The following is a 16,388-nucleotide window of genomic DNA, read 5'->3' as shown; positions in this document are numbered from 1 at the left end:
AGTGACAATTCATGAAAATAAACAAAGAAAATACACTTAAACGGACCTATTAATTCGATTTCCCAACCGTTGTTGACTGGACCATTCCATCCACTGATGTTTTAAGAATAATTCATATGGATTTAGTAAGATTCTCGTTGTTGCCAAATCGGAGTTGAGTTTGTTTGCTTCTCAAAACTGACAGTTTCCATCAATTTCAGTAATCAGTTCATATTTCTAAGACAGTGTTTACATTGGTAGTTTTCAACTCATTTTAACGATTCACTATAGAAGTGATTACGATTAACACTTTCAAATTCAAACGTCAAAAGATTTAAACGTGAGTCATCTAAGAGAAATCAGAACAAGAGAGCAAGAGAATAAAATATTAGTACGAAATTTTAAAGCTCTTTGTATTTTCCATCAAAAAATTTACTATAAATAAATAATAAAAGAAAAAAGTAAAGTTTTAGCTAATTTAATCAAAAATTTTACCAATTATGACAGATAAAACTTTGAAGGATGACAAACATAGTGAACCAGATGACGCCGCCGTTGAATGTCTCAAGGTATAAAAGTACTCAATTTTTTTCGTCTTTTCTAACTGTTTCTCAATCTTTCTGCAAAGGATGTTGACGAGTGGTCATTTGATGTTTTCACTTTTGCGGATAAAACAGAAGACCAACCTCTGAAATACTTAGCCCAGAGTCTCTTTGATCGTTATGGAATTTTCCAAAAGTTTTCAATTGATCGGAAGGTTTTCGACAATTTTATAACTCGAATTGAAGCAGGTTATAAGCGTTTCAGTAATCCTTATCATAACAATGTCCACGCGGCAGATGTCACTCAAACCTTACACTCGATATTTTGTAAAACCAGGCTCAACAAATGGTTGACAGATTTAGAAATATTTGCCTGTCTTCTGGCTGCATTGATTCATGACTACGAACACACGGGAACAACCAATGGCTTTCACGTCATGACCAGGTCCGATAGAGCCCTCATTTATAACGATCGTTCAGTTCAGGAGAATCATCATCTGAGTGCCTCATTTCGTATTCTTCGGGAAGATGAATGCAATATTTTAGCAAAATTATCCCGTGATGAGTATCGTCAATTTAGGGGGTTCGTCATTGATTTGGTTCTTTCAACGGATATTGCCTTTCATTTTCAAATCCAAAAGGACATACAGAGCCGTATAAACTCAACCGAATTGAAAATCGACAAATCTAAAGCATTAGCTTTGGTCTTGCATGCATGTGACGTATCAAGTCCAACGAAGAATTGGAACCTTCACTATCGATGGTCAACTTTAATTATGACAGAATTTTTCAAACAAGGAGATCGTGAGAGAGAACTTGAGCTACCGATTAGTCCACTCTGTGATAAATACGAAACATTTATTCCGGAATCACAAATCAATTTTATTGAATTCATAGTCATACCTGTTTTCACAGTTTGTGGTGAAATGATAGAACTTATAGTGAAATCATTAATTGACAAAAATAATGATGAGAAAAATAAAAGTTGTGATATTACAAAAACATGGATGGAAGGTATCACTGAAAATAAGAAAAAGTGGCAAGAGATATCAATGGAGGGTGATTTTTTTTGTTGTTTTTATATTTTCTAACTTTAAATTTGGTCATATTTTTCTTAGATCGGTGTTTACCCAGTCAGAAAAAAAGGACTGCTTTTTGAAAATTATAAATTAAATAATGTTTTCCTTTCTTGAATAAAATTGTAAATAATAAACACGTTTGATACATTTTTAAAACTTATAAAACATAATAAAATTTAATTTAATTTAACACAATAAGAAAAAATTCTTTTTTATTGTTTTTAAGGGTCAGTTGCACAATCGAAGCTCAATATGTAAATATTCAGATCAAACTCATTTATTTGTCTTTGAATTGACTGCCGAGAATGTCAAATTGTGTTGACATTTCTACTTAGTAAGATAAGTCATAACGAATCGTTTAACGCCAGAACCATCGTTTCTATATTTTTGAAATTTTATATATTTTATTTATACCGTTTTTCTCTTTCAATTTTTTAATAATTTAAGAATGAAGAGCAAAAATTTAACTTTTACAATTAAAAAAACAAAGTCACTTTACCATGAGAATTTTAAAAAAAAAATATTATAACAATTGTGGTTTTTCATTATATTCTTTCATGAAAAGGACCAGTTTAGATTCATAAGATCTCATAAAAAACTCTGTACCCCCGGAAATATAAAAAAAGTTGTCGTTTTTGATGTCAAAACTTTGAGAAAAGAATTTTTCTATCACACAATTCAAAATGGAATATTATAAATGTATAAAGCTAATTTGATAACTATGTAGGTGGAAATGAAAAGTGAATTTTGTTTATATTTCATTCTCCTGCTTTGTCATTCTCACTGATTAAATGTTTTTAGATATATAAACTGGCCAATAAATGCATAATGCAGATAAGTAGAGGGAAGCACATATACATATGTCGAAGCCGAAAGTAGAAGGGAATACACCAGTGCAGTGGTAACTCTTTTTTACTTGCTATAAAATACTATAACTTTTTGACATTACATTTACAAAAGTGTAATGAAATAAATAAACAAACTAAACAAAAGTTAAAAACATTAATAAAACAATTTCGAGACAACCAAAAAATGTTCCTCTGAGGGAAAGAGGGAGCTATATTTAGGTACACAGTGTTTTCTGTAGTTTTAAAATGATAAAAGCTACTAATCAGCTCACTTCGAGTGAAATTCAATCGAAATCGAAATTTAAAATCAAGTGAAATTGTTTTCAGTGTTCTATTATTCGATCGATTCGTAATTTCGAATACTTTTCGAAATCACTTCAAGTGAAATTAAAGCTGCTGACACATCAGTCTATAAACAATTTTGTTCATTGTCATAATTTGTATAATTTCATATGTTCTAATTTGTTCCATGTTTTTAAAAGCTTTTTCCAAATATCGGTTGGGATAGACTCTAGTATTGAAGTATAGTTTCTGAATGTGTCGAATGTGTTATCGATAACGGGGAAGACATTTCGTGTGATTAAAAAAGTGTTTTCCCTCAAATACAAAGTAAAACCTGGAACTTTTCAAGAATAACTTTCTATCCCATCTGTCTATTTGTCTTGCTTAAAAGTTTGTATGTTTTCGTGTTGGGCTAAAAAAGTTGTCAGTTGAATTATTTTGACAAAATTTAAAATTACCAACAATATTTTTCAAAAAAGAAAAAGTTTAGTTTGAAAATCTAGTTTTGTTAAATAGATTTTTAGTCAAAAAATAATGTTACCAATTTTAGTAGCATTTCTTAAATTTTTACAAATTAGATGAACGAAATTAATTTGAGAGATATCAAGAACCGAACATAAATTTTTACCAAAAAAAGGAATGTTGAATTTTTATTTAAAAAAACTACTGAATATCGAAAACAATATTTCCTGCGAAATAAAAAGAGTTTTAAGACAATATTTTTAATTTTTTAAGAGCTTTTTGAGTCGTAAGTAAATTTTTACCAAGTTTTAGTGTTGTTTTTTTGTTAGGTTTATATTTTTTGCAAAAAAAAACTGTCAATTCCATTTTTCTCAAAATTTTTCAGAATGTTCAAAACAATATTTCTTATAAGTTAAAATAAGTTGGAAGCCATAATCTTAAATTTTTGAAAAGATATTTGAGTCGAAAAACAATTTTTACCAACTTTGAGTAATGTTTTTTTTAAGTTTTTATTTCTTATAAAAAAACTGCCAATTAGATTTTTCTCACAATTTTACTAGATGTCAAAAACATTATTTTTCGTTGCACAAAATTGTTTTGGAGATAAAAGCATTTTGTATTCGTAATCTTTTCGAAGTGACAATTTTTTTTGTTCAGTTTTTTTTTTTTTACATATTTAAAAAAAATATAAAAATATATTGTTTGGTATCACGTTATAATATATTTTATAAAATTTAATTCAAGTCTCTAGCGTTTTTGGTTCGTAAGATATTTAGAGTTAACCAAAATGTTCACCTTTGTTTTAAACTGCTATGTTAAAAAAACCGCCACGCAATTTTCTTGAAATTCACAAATCGATCCCATTACAACAACTTCTTATGGGAAGTTAAAAAAACTTAATGATTATTTCCTTAAGTTAAATTATTACTGTTTTTAAGCAATATCCTTTTGTCAAATTCAAATCACACAAACTTAATCTAGTTGAGTTCAAAAATCGAAATGTAGAACGCGTATATTCACTTCGTTTTAAGTTCGAAAAAATGGAATTTATATCGATAAAAGTGAATTTCACAACTTGAATTTATATTTTTAATCGATTGTAATTTCATTTCGAGTGAAAGTTAAGTAATACCAAAGTTTATGGCAACTCTGATGTATTCACTATAATCTTGACTTCTTCATTTCTCGAAGTTCCTATAATGCAGAACGGAATATATTCAGCATTTTGGCATTATCTCTGAATGCCAAACAAATAATTTTATATGTAGAAAAAATTAAATGCAGGCACAAATGCAAATCACAATATGGAAAGTTTCAAAATTCGATATCTCTAAAATGGGTCATTATTGTTTTACAAAATTCAATAATAAAATATTTATTAATAAGCTCATTTAGAGTTATATGCAAACAGCAAATCAAGAATTTAAAATGACAAGTGTTATATATAAAAAAAATAATTTAAAAAAACTGCTTTAACAATTTTCAAATACAAATTTTGAAATAGAAAGATATTTTTCTTTTTTTAAATTCAGTTGGAATTTAAATTTTTTAAACAAACTTTTTAAACACACTCTTTGAAGACATGAGTTTATGCGACCCAGTCATGCATCTTATTTTTAAATGTTTTAAATGTAGTCAAGCCCTAAAGCAGTATTCACATGAGCGCGACCAACGAACGACGAATGAATTACAAAATGTCAGTTTATATACGTTTGAAGACATATTTCCACACAAATTCTTAACAAAACAATAGCGATATGGTTTCTATTTGATTTATGATGCATACTTTTACTTCTCAATGTCATGTATTAATAAATTTAAGAAAACGAATGTATTCGTCGCGAAAAAAAATGTAGTTGATACGAACTGTCAAACTTTATTCGCGTTCCACATTATCCACACTCGCAACGAATAAAATAATCGCGCGTACGTAACCTAAAAAAATCATTCTTGTTTTGGTTTCGGTGGCTCCTTAGAAAATATTCGCGACGAATTAAAAACTCTCATGTGAAAGAAATGTCAAAATCGACGAATATTCGTTCATTCGTTGGTCGTGCTCATGTGAAGTGTGCTTAACACTCAAATTTACACTACCTTACCATGGCATATGTATGAATCAAGAAACATAATGGGGCATATTCAAAGATGTTTGTTAAACTCTTGCTAAGTTGTTATTAATTAAGTTCAGAGTTTTGGCTATTTATAATTAAATGGAAACCAAGGTTTAATGATTAATCTGTTGTTTAACTGTAAACATAGCTATTGCTGTCAAATGTCATATTTGATTTTTGTTTGTGAATTAAAAAGCTGAAAAAGTAAATTTTATCAAATAAAAATGTCGATTTATACCGCAATTGAAGAACACATAGATTTCTTAGAAAAGTTTAAGTTATTTGGTGTTCTGCAAAATATGCCACCAAGCAAAGAAAAATATACAAAAGACGGTTTAATTTATTTGAATTAAGCAACAAGAATTTTTAGGGATGATATCGTTTATATAAAGAAACAGTCACATATTTTGAATATTAAGCTTGTACAAGACTTTTTTCCGTAATCTTTGTTATTATTTAAACACAAATTATTATTATCAAACTAAGTCTAGACCATTACTTAAAAATAAAAACAATCTCATCCAAATCCTTTTTCCTTTTTGTTTCCACCCAAATACTCATTTCTCACCATTCAAAAAATTTTCACCACACCTTCAATTCCTACCAAAATGTAAAAAGTACACTACAAACCAAAAACCCCACTAAAAATGGCTGTCATCTGGTCTTTTGTTGTGCATTCAACTTCGGTGTAAATTTTTATTCGCGAAAAAGAAAGAAGTTTCATTTTTTTTGTCTTTTCACACTAAAAATTTCCAACTAAAAATCTATTTGTTTCGATAAAAATGAAACCATAAACTTTCTTAAAAATTACTCAAAATGAATTCACCCCAAAACACTATAAAAAGTATCTCTAATTGCATCTGAATAAAAAAAGTTCATGGAAAAAATAAAGAGTATTACAAAAATCCCACAACAGAAATTATAAAATAAGAAGACAAAAATCATTAAAATGAAACTATCGTCGTCGTCTTTGCCGTCTTTAACGTCGTTGTCGTCGGTGAGTGATTGTGCTGGAAAAAATACACAATTTTCTTGAATTTATTTATTAATTTGTTAAACAAATAAAAATAACGCCCAAGAAAAACTAACCCAACAAAAGTGTGTATAAATTTTTCATAAATAAAGAAAAGAATTAACTCGAATTGTTCGCTTCCAATGTGCAAAAATTCTTCGTCTGATAAGAAATAAGGAAGATTCTTATTTGGTTCTTCTTTTCTTTTTTCTCTTGTCTATTTGGGAAAATATATCGGTTTTGGGTCTTGGGTGGGTGATGTATTCGTATTCTTATTCGTACTGCACCTGTGTCAATGAACTGAAGTGCTGCCCATCATCGTCATCATCATCATTATCCTCGTCATCATCGACCACAGAAAGCATGAAACAACGAGCAGAGCACAGCATAGCACCACCCTACTAAATAAGTTGGCTCTAAATTAAGATTTAATTCGATTGATGAGTGGGTCTCTTGGGTTGTCGTGTTCGGTACTAGTGGTGGTAGTGGTGGTGCTGCTGCTTGATGCGACCTCGATTTTAAATTTGAACTTCTGTTGCTCCTCACTCCAGTTTAATTATTCATGCAACTTTATGGAGGAATTAATTTCAGTTTCCATTGCTGCTGCTGCTTCTGGAAGTTTATCGTTTTATTTTATTCTTGTGTCACAAAGAGCATCTCTTGTGTGTCATCTACTCCCTGCCCCTGTCCTTACCCCTTGCATTTACTGATAGTTTCTTCTTTCGATTTTTGTATCAACATTTTTTACGAGTATCTTTTGCTGCTAGAGTTGAAGACGAGATAAGATTCCTATTCATTGCAGCAAATTCTGATAGCAACACTTCGGCCTGCTCTGCCTGCTACCTAGTTCTATCTAGCAAATGAAATAAGATTACAATTACAACGCGTGGTTGGCCTTCGGTTATGTGGCACTGCCTAAGTGTGGCTGGTGTATTAATTATCATCTTTGCAGCACCAGGCAGTCAGCTTCTAGCCTAGCGGCAGCGGCAGGTCTTGATTTTTTTGTTTTGTTGATTCTAATTATCTCGCCAACTTATTAAAGTAAAGTAATTATGTTTGTTTTAGAATTCGATTAATCAGCTGTTTACTTTTCGCCTCATTTTGAATTGGAATCTTGTTTTTTGCTTTTTTTCGTGACTTTAAACTTCTAAAATAAGTTCATTATGATTCCAATTGCTTCTTCTATTGTCTGAGTAAATTTGTCTTCATTTTTGGTTCCTACCTTCCTATGTCGAACCGAAGGAATCTCATGACGCCTTTAATCAGAGTGTGATTTGCTGTGCTGTGCATGTTGATTGCAAGTTTTATTTTGCTTGTTTTGTGATTGTTTTATATAAAAAAATTCCCGAGAAATCGAAATTGATTCGGATTTTCATGCAATTGAAATAAATCAAGTTTTGTGTGAGTTTTTGTTTTCTTTTGTTTTTATTTTCTTGTTGCTTCGTCGATGTGGTTACAAAAGCTCTGTTGAGGGCTAAATTTTTTAAGTGGAATTCATACAACTCGGTATTTTTGTTTTTCTTTTTTTTTGTGTAAACAAATTTCCATTGAGACGGTTTTGTGTTGGATTACAATTTTTTAGGAACGACGTACCTAGGTCACTTTGCATATTCTTCAGGTCAATCAATACACCCGCCCAACTCTAATTGGATAATATTTGCAATTTTGTTTCTTTTTTTATTCATTAATTATTTGCTATTGTTTTGTTGTAGGTATATAGGCACTCGAGGTTTGGTGAATTAATGGAAAGGACACTTATAATGTTATAAATAGGCATGGATGTAATTCAGTAGGGAAAATAGACTTGTTAGTGGTGGCATGAACAAGAACTTATGCATGACAAAATAAAATTACCCCTCTTTTCTTTACTTGTGAATTTTATGAGTATATAATTAGTTCAAGAAATATACCCAAATTTTTTGTTATATGCTATACTAACTATAAATTAAATTCTACAAATTCCCTAAATGAGCTACAGAAACAAGAAAGTACCCAAAATTCATGAGTATTGTGAAATGTTATCAACCTTATCATCGGACTTTTGAATTTAAAAGCGTAAATAGCGGTGGGTTTGTTACTCACTAACCCCCAGTTCCACAGTAAAGGGTTAAAGTTCAGTTCAGCTGAACCTTAAACTGAGTTCATTTTTTTTTTAGTTTAACTAGCCTGATATGGATTTGTTGTTGGAACTAGACTCAGTCTTGAGATTCAACAGTGTGAGCGAGCGCATCACGATAATCCGCATCAAGTCTAAATTCACCAACATAAGCCTAATATGCGCGCATGCCCCAACAGAGGAGAAAGATGAAGACACCAAAGACATATTCTTCGAGCTCTTGGACAAGTCATATGAGCAGTGCCCTGTCTATGCCATTAAAATTGTCTTAGGAGATTTTAATGCCAAGCCGACAATGGATTCAGGCTGATCGATTTCGTTGCGGGCGAGACGTTCTTATAGCTAGTACGCAGTTCACACATCTTCATATCCACAAGGGGACATGGAAATCTCCTGATCAATGAACATTCCGAGGGCCCAACATTGACTCGGACCACTACCTCGTTGTTGCCAATGTACGGCTACGGATATCCCGATCCAAGCCAAAACAAGGAAGTACTGTGAGCAGTTTCGAAGTTAGACGGCTACAATCGCAAGAAATTGCCATGTCCTTTACCGATCGAGACTCTAATAACCTCTTAAGGAGTCCTCTGTTGCCTGCATTAAGAATTGAAAACCAGTGGCAACATTGCCTTGCAGTCATCAGAGATGCCGCCTCTGAAGTGCTAGGTTTCACACGGCCACCACAGCGAAACCCCGGTTTGACGACGTATGCCGGCAAGCGCACGCAGCGAAACAACATGCATACAAAACGGCGCTGCACAAAAGGACCAGAGCTGCTCAACGATCAGAAGAGTGGAGAGGAACACCGGCTTCTTAGATGGGGAAAAAGAGAGTATGAGAAGCGCTCGATCGAGGAGATAGAAGGATGTCACAACAGGAATAAGGTTCGTAAATTTTATCAAAAGTTAAAAAAAAACCTCCCAAGAGTACCAGCCACGAACGGAAGCCTGTAAAGACGATCAGAATCGTAGAAGAACCGCAGTCGATGTTGAGAATATGGAAAGACCACTTCTCCAAATTATATAACGGCGATGACGAACCGAATTCCGCTGAAAGGAGATAAAACCACTCAACCTAGGCGACGCAGATCTATAATTCAGCCTTCACGACCTCGACGAAGTGAAGATAGCTATATCAAAACTGAAGTCAAACAAAGATGCTGGAGCTGACTGCATCGCTGCCGAACTATTCAAAGCAGCAGGCGATGACTTGGAAGGGAGCATGCACCAACTCATCTGCAAAATATGGTCCGAAGGAAGCATGCCCGATGAGTGGAATCTCAGCATAATTTGCCAGATACATAAAAACGGAGACCCTATAAATTGCGCCAACTACAGAGGCATCTCCTTAACATTGCATACAAGATCCTCTCTGCCGTATTATGTGAAAATCTGAAGCCTTTCGTCAACAACCTGATAGGTCCATATCATTGTGGCTGCATACCAGGAAAGTCCACTATCGACCAAATATTCTCACTACGGCAGGTGTTGGAAAAATCCCAGGAGCTTCAAATCGATACCCACCATCTCTTTATCGATTTTAAACACGTGTATGACAGAATCCATACGGAAGAGCTCTACAGAGCAATGTCTAGTTTTGGCATCCCTGTCAAACTTATCCGTTTGTGCAGAATGACGATGGAGAATGCACGCTGGTCTATAAAGGTCGGAAAAAATCTTACCTATGCATTTGATGTCAAAAAAGGTTTTAGACAAGGCGACTTCTTTAATATCGTTCTGGAAAGAATTGTGCAAAACTCAACCGTCAAACCTAGAGGCACAATCTTCCAAAGGTCCATCCAACTACTCGGATACGCAGATGATATTGACATAATTGAAAGATCAAAGCGTAATGTCAGTGGAACGTTTTTGAGCATTACGACGGAAGCGAAGAAGATGGGTTGAGGGATGAGGGCATGACCAAATATATGCTGCCATCAAAAAAGGACATTGAACAACGACGTCTTGGATAAAACGTCACCATGGACAGCTATAACTTCGAGGTAGTTAAGGACTTTGTGTACCTAGGACGGCAGAATACTTTCGGTTAACTTGAACTGCAAATTGAACTGAGTTCAAGGGTTAAACGAAGCTGTGAAACCGAATAAATTCTTGAGCTGTGAACCGAAAATTGAGTGAATATTTTTCTAAAGAGTTAAGAACATAAATAACTGCCAAGTTCCCAAAAAAAGGTGAACTAATGGAGTGCAACACTTAACGCTCTGAACAATCAAGAATCCTCCCGAATTGACCACATCAATACTCTAAGTGCTATTTTATTCACAGTGAGCCATCTTTAATCCTTGAATATTTTAACCCGTACATCTTTCAAGGCACTTTTAAACCACAATTTTCATAATGAAATACAAAGTTAGAAGCGGTTATCATTGAATAATTGAAACATGGCTCACATCGCGTAAAAACACAAACAGAAATCATATTGAAAAATGTAGAAAGAGCAATAGTCAAAACGACTATCAACAAATTGACAAACAACTTACTTCTTAGCCGATTCCCATCCCTGAACATGTTCATTTCGTCGATTTGAATTTAAGAATGCTTATAAAAGGGTAATCAGGTAGTTTACAATGGGATTACTTTGCCGAAGACTATCCCGGATAAAAACATCGCTATTTTAAGACTTATATGGAGGTTTGCAAAATGAATTTGATGTCTTAAACCGACCAAATACAAATTTTGGTTTTGTTGTTGATTAGCAATGAGCTGCAGGCATCCTTGACAGACTAAAACAAATTAACTCAAGAATCTGGACTATGCAGATCCATTTTAAAAGGACGGAAAAAGAAACAAAAGTCGAGATGTTCAGCCTTGGAATCTCTCAGAACATTAAAAAAAATAGAGAATTTGCAGCCACTACACCAAATTTTCTTTATCGCAGGCGACACCCAGACGTTGTAGCCGTAGCGTTCAGGTTGTTGTCCAATGTTTAGAAAAATAACTAAGTTTAACCCAAATGTAGTATCACGTTAATAACATTAACAATGACAAGAAAGCAGTAAAACTTCAGTAATATAATGTCTACGAAGCATCTTAAAAGGTTTTTGACCAAATCTTATTTCCAATAAATAACTATTTTATTATAAATGGATCATAAAAAAGTTAAAATAATTAGCTGCGAACCACGGTGGTAACTTTTGGGGAAAATATAGGAGAGATGTCAGGCTTTGTAGAATTCTAAGAAGAATCGCTCGGTTTGAAGACATATCGAGCCCTTCCCGCCAATTTATCTTAAGCGACAAAATAAATTTTATTGTAAACGACAAATCAAAAGCTAACTGCTGGTCCCTGATACAACTTGTACCCGTAATCAGTATTGGAAATTATTATTTATGCTTAAGTTAAGACATGACAATAGCCTCTATGTGTTACTAGCAAATTTAAATTATTAAGTTGTCTTTTTCAGCAAAAAAACAAAATTATATTCAAATTATGGCCTAGACACAACTTGAAATGTGCGAAAAAGTGGTTTAAAAAGCTTCCTAATAACTGAAAGTATGGCTTTCATAGCAATAGGTCCACTGGTGATCTCATGGTTTATCTCACAAAACTGTGAAACAAATCTTTAAATTGTTTTAGAGAAAGTAAAATTATTGCACTTGATATTTCAAAACCATTTGGTAGAGTTTGGCCTGAAGCTCTCTTATCGAAAATGCGTGCTTTTGGTATTGATGAATGACTTCTTCGTTGGATTATAATTACCTTTCAAACTGTTCAATGCAAGTTGTATTGGATGGTTTTAAGTCTGAAATTCATAAAATAAATGCTGGTGTCGCCTAGGGCTCCGTTTTGTCTCCGACTCTCTTCTTTATATTCATAAATAATCTTATGTCTGCCACTTTTAATCCCTTAGCTTTTCATATTTTTTTCTAGATTCACATTCTTGTCCTTCGGATGTGAAACTTCAACGGCAGCGTATGATACGCTCATTAAATTCTGATCTTGACAGCATTTTTCAAAGGGGAATCAAAAACCGTGCAGAATTTAATGTTTCGAAAACCCAATGCTGTCTCATGTCGTTAAAGCGTAACACACTCCTGATGCCGCTGTCTTTGAGTGGCACTTACATCCAGGAAACTAATCAACTCTCAGTACTCGGTATGTGTATCACGGATCACCATTTATGGAATAATCACTAATCTGATATTGTCAAAAATGCTGCCAGGTGCTTAGGATTTCTCCGATGGTGCAAGAAATTTTTCTCCCCTTCTGATCTGGCTGTAATTTACAAAGCCTTCATCCGTCAAAAGCTTGAATACAATTCGCATATCTGGGCAGGTGCCCCTAAAACAAGTTTAAATCTCTTGGATAGAATTCGAAAAAGGGCTTTAAAAATGCTAATTTTTCCAATACACATAAGTTTAAAAATGATAAGCCATAGAACTATAATCACTCGAATACCCCCGCAATGTCTTATGCCTTTCGTTGTTCTACCGATATTTTTAAAAACAATGTTTTGTCGAATTAGCTAGTTGCATTCCCATCTCAAACAATTCAGGCGTAATACTCGTACTTCTAGGAATGCACATCAGTTTACTCTTGAGCTCAATTTCGGACATATTGCCAAGTATAGAGATTCTTTCTTAAATCACACATCGAGAATGTGAAATGATTTGGCCAACTCTGTTTTTCCCTCCCATTTTGATGTTCAGAACTGTAAATTATAAATAAAAGCTCTCAACCATTTTTGGGTGTGAGTCTTATCAGGGATGGAGGGGACCTACGGCAAATTTGAGAAAGCAATTTTCATGTCAAGAATTATTCAGTACCCGTGAAAAAACTTTAGGTGACACAGGCAGGGATTGAACCCAAGAGGTCTATGATGACAGTCTAACGCACTAACCTTCACGTCATGGGAACTTTTCTTTTCTTCGAAAAGAACGAATATTTTCGTTTAACTCAATGATCAACAATTTTGGAATAAGCATTTACTTTCGTCAAAAAATTTTTACTAAATTTGCTTCGACACTAAGTTCTTCTAGCATTTTTATGAAATTATCCTGGAGTAGTTTGATAGCACGAAAACTGTGATTTACATATATAAATATTGTACATCTTTGTTCTTTTCTTTGAAACTATAAGCTATTTTTGAATGGGCATCAATCCATCATTTAATTTGACCTTAAGATCATTTTCGCACCACTTTCAATAACATAACTTTCTCCACTTTCAGATCTGAATTAAAGATATACAGCCGAAGTAATTTACCAATCTGTTAAAAACAGAAGAAGCGCGCAACAAACAACCCAGAAGATGGAAGCAGAAATGAAATAAATACAAAAGACCACAAACAACGCTAATCTAAACTAGCAAATAAACACAATTCCTCAAACGGCCATGTCGAAGAAGTGCCAAATAAGAAAACAAATCGTACGAGATCATAAAACCAATATAATAATAAACAATAACACTAATTTAGATAAACAATTTAATTATTTTCTAACATTTATGCTAGAACCTATCACCGCCACCTCCATCGTCGCTGTCGCCGCCGGAACTCAATTCTCTGCACCAAGCCATTTATAGAGAAAAAACAATCAAATTATTCTCCCACAACTTACCACACAAAAGTCTTAAGCATACCTAAATAAATATAGATATTTATTTTTTCTACCAATAACTTTTACTAGTCAAATCCTTTGGAAAATCTTTTAGCGAAAACAAAAACAAATCAATCAATTTACGAATCTTCACGACAACGCGACGTGTACTAAGAAGCAAAAAGACACACACACAAAACACGAGACTGAGATACGATCTACATCCACAGCACCAGCAGCAGATATCACTCAATCCCCAACAACACATTAAACAGCTAAGACAACAAAATGGGTAACAAGAACTCTTGCTGTGCCTACTCGAGTCCACAGCCCGAGCGGAAAATCAAAGAAGTTCCTCCGGTGTACGAAGAGCGCCAGCCAGAAAACGAACAATACACAAACAATCTCCAGCACATCTCTGAGCGCGAAGCTCTCGAGGGTGATCTGGATCCGTCGGTCGACCCGTCAGCAGCTACAATGTTCTTAGAACGTTCGAAGGTCGAGAACGGCGGCATAACTCGAAAGCGCTCGCAGCACCAAATCGCCCAACAGCAGGGCAGCATCGGCGGCGGTGGTTTAAAGAAGAGTTCGTCATGTTCCACAATATACCTGGATGACAGCACAGTTTCCCAGCCAAATCTCAAGAACACCGTCAAATGCGTGTCGCTAGCCATTTATTTCCACATCAAGAACCGCGAGTCTTACCGACGACTTGACATCTTCGATGAGAAACTCCATCCACTCACCCACGACACAGTTCCCGAAGACTACGACATCCACAATCCGGAGCACCGACAGATCTACAAGTTCGTTCGAACGCTCTTCAACGCAGCTCAACTGACTGCCGAGTGTGCCATCATAACGCTGGTCTATCTGGAGCGACTACTAACGTACGCCGAGCTCGATCTTGGGCCCTGCAACTGGAAGCGAATGGTGTTGGGGGCGATTTTGCTGGCGAGCAAAGTGTGGGACGACCAAGCCGTGTGGAACGTAGACTACTGCCAAATTTTAAAAGACATCACCGTCGAAGACATGAACGAACTGGAGCGACAGTTCCTCGAGCTGCTGCAGTTCAACATAAATGTGCCGTCTTCGGTGTACGCCAAGTATTACTTTGATCTGCGTTCTCTGGCCGAAGCCAACGACCTGTCATTCCCCACAGAGCCACTGTCCAAAGAACGCGCACAAAAGCTTGAAGCGATGTCGCGAGTGATGCAAGACAAAGTCACCGCCGAAGCCCTCAAGAATGGCATCAAAAAGTGGTCTTCTATGGATAACATAAGTCAAGGTGGTCCGCGACGGAGTGTCGCTATACTTTCGTGATTTTACATCATCTACTAGAAGTCTCAAGAAGTCAAAGTCAAGCTTTCTACAACATAAATTAATGTCGTCAGGAAAAGCATTTTTATTGTGTTTTCTAATATTTTATGCGTAAGCCGCCGAACCTCTTTCAGGGTTCTCTTCTCTTTTTTATCTCTCTCTCTCTCCAGCACGTAGCGTAGGCAAATAAATTAATTTAAAAGTAAAGTAAATTAAAATATAAAAAAACACAACACCATCAAAAAACATAAAAAGAAGTGGTTGTCGAATTAAAAAAATAGAGATTATCCTAGTTAGCTGTAGGCTTGTAGAAATTCAAGAAATAGCAAAAAGAAACTCCAAGAACTCTTGGAAACTAAAGTGGAAGTGAAAGTGAAAGAAGTGGAGGAAGAGGAAGGGTGGACATTGGAATATACGAATATTAAGAGAATTCTACAGAACGACGAATTTAATTTGTTTCTTTCTTAATTTAACTTTGTTTTTTTTTTCTTCTCCATTGTTTTAATTTATTTAATTAATTAACAAAATATTTGTACATAAATTTCACATTATACAAGGATTATGTTTTATTCTTGCTTCTAATCAAGTTTACATAAATTTAAGTTTATATCCAAAGCTTCGATTATTATATTTATAAATATATATAAAACAAATTGTATAATGTTTTATTTTTCTTTAAATTATGCTTTTGTGTATTTTAAAACAAACAAGAAAAACAACAACAAAAGAAATAACCAATTGCAATTATGTAACACGAAAAAAATAATAATATTTTTATATACATTAAGAGAACGAGAGAAAGTAAGAAAGCAAAAACAAAAGAAAACAGAGAGAAAGAAAAACAAAAACAAGAATTTTCTCATTAAGAATTTTTTACTTTGTGATTTGTTCTTTTCATAGCGAAAAAGAATAGTTTTATTTACAATATATATAAATTGCTTCCTAAATAAATTTAATTAAAAACAAAAACACAAAAATATACATTTAACAAAAATATATATTTTCCGAAAAATAAACAAATTTGTTGCTCATTCCATGAAAACAAAAAATGCTTTTAAAAAACTCTTTTTTTTTACA

General features: G+C 34.0%; 2 protein-coding genes across 2 annotated transcripts; both read left to right on the top strand.

The window, feature by feature from the left end:
• Positions 1 to 367: 367 nt before the first annotated feature.
• On the top strand, positions 368 to 1,792 carry LOC129952078 (dual specificity calcium/calmodulin-dependent 3',5'-cyclic nucleotide phosphodiesterase 1-like). The gene is made up of 3 exons (XM_056064507.1): positions 368 to 548; positions 608 to 1,580; positions 1,640 to 1,792. Exons 1-3 carry the CDS (start codon positions 480 to 482, stop codon positions 1,678 to 1,680), a joined length of 1,083 nt encoding a protein of 360 aa, XP_055920482.1. The 5' UTR covers positions 368 to 479; the 3' UTR covers positions 1,681 to 1,792.
• A 4,158-nt stretch (positions 1,793 to 5,950) lies between these two features.
• LOC129950872 (cyclin-Y) lies at positions 5,951 to 16,141 on the top strand. The gene is made up of 2 exons (XM_056062799.1): positions 5,951 to 6,300; positions 13,625 to 16,141. The coding sequence occupies exon 2, from the start codon at positions 14,280 to 14,282 to the stop codon at positions 15,312 to 15,314; it is 1,035 nt and encodes a 344-aa protein (XP_055918774.1). The 5' UTR covers positions 5,951 to 6,300; positions 13,625 to 14,279; the 3' UTR covers positions 15,315 to 16,141.
• The last annotated feature ends 247 nt before the right edge of the window (positions 16,142 to 16,388 follow it).

Source organism: Eupeodes corollae, chromosome 3, assembly GCF_945859685.1.
Source record: "Eupeodes corollae chromosome 3, idEupCoro1.1, whole genome shotgun sequence".
NCBI classification, from domain to species: Eukaryota; Metazoa; Arthropoda; class Insecta; order Diptera; family Syrphidae; genus Eupeodes; species Eupeodes corollae.
The sequence above is the reverse complement of the archived record's forward strand: the minus strand, read 5'-3'. Positions and strand labels throughout refer to the sequence as shown.

What these genes read in the sequence shown, in the direction of transcription:
- LOC129952078 (XM_056064507.1), top strand. Translation starts at nt 480, where the DNA reads ATGACAGATAAAACTTTGAAGGATGACAAACATAGTGAACCAGATGAC. An exon ending in CCGCCGTTGAATGTCTCAAG is followed by an intron (nt 549 to 607) that starts GTATAAAAGTAC and finishes CTTTCTGCAAAG; the next exon opens with GATGTTGACGAGTGGTCATT. An exon ending in GCAAGAGATATCAATGGAGG is followed by an intron (nt 1,581 to 1,639) that starts GTGATTTTTTTT and finishes TATTTTTCTTAG; the next exon opens with ATCGGTGTTTACCCAGTCAG.
- LOC129950872 (XM_056062799.1), top strand. Translation starts at nt 14,280, where the DNA reads ATGGGTAACAAGAACTCTTGCTGTGCCTACTCGAGTCCACAGCCCGAG.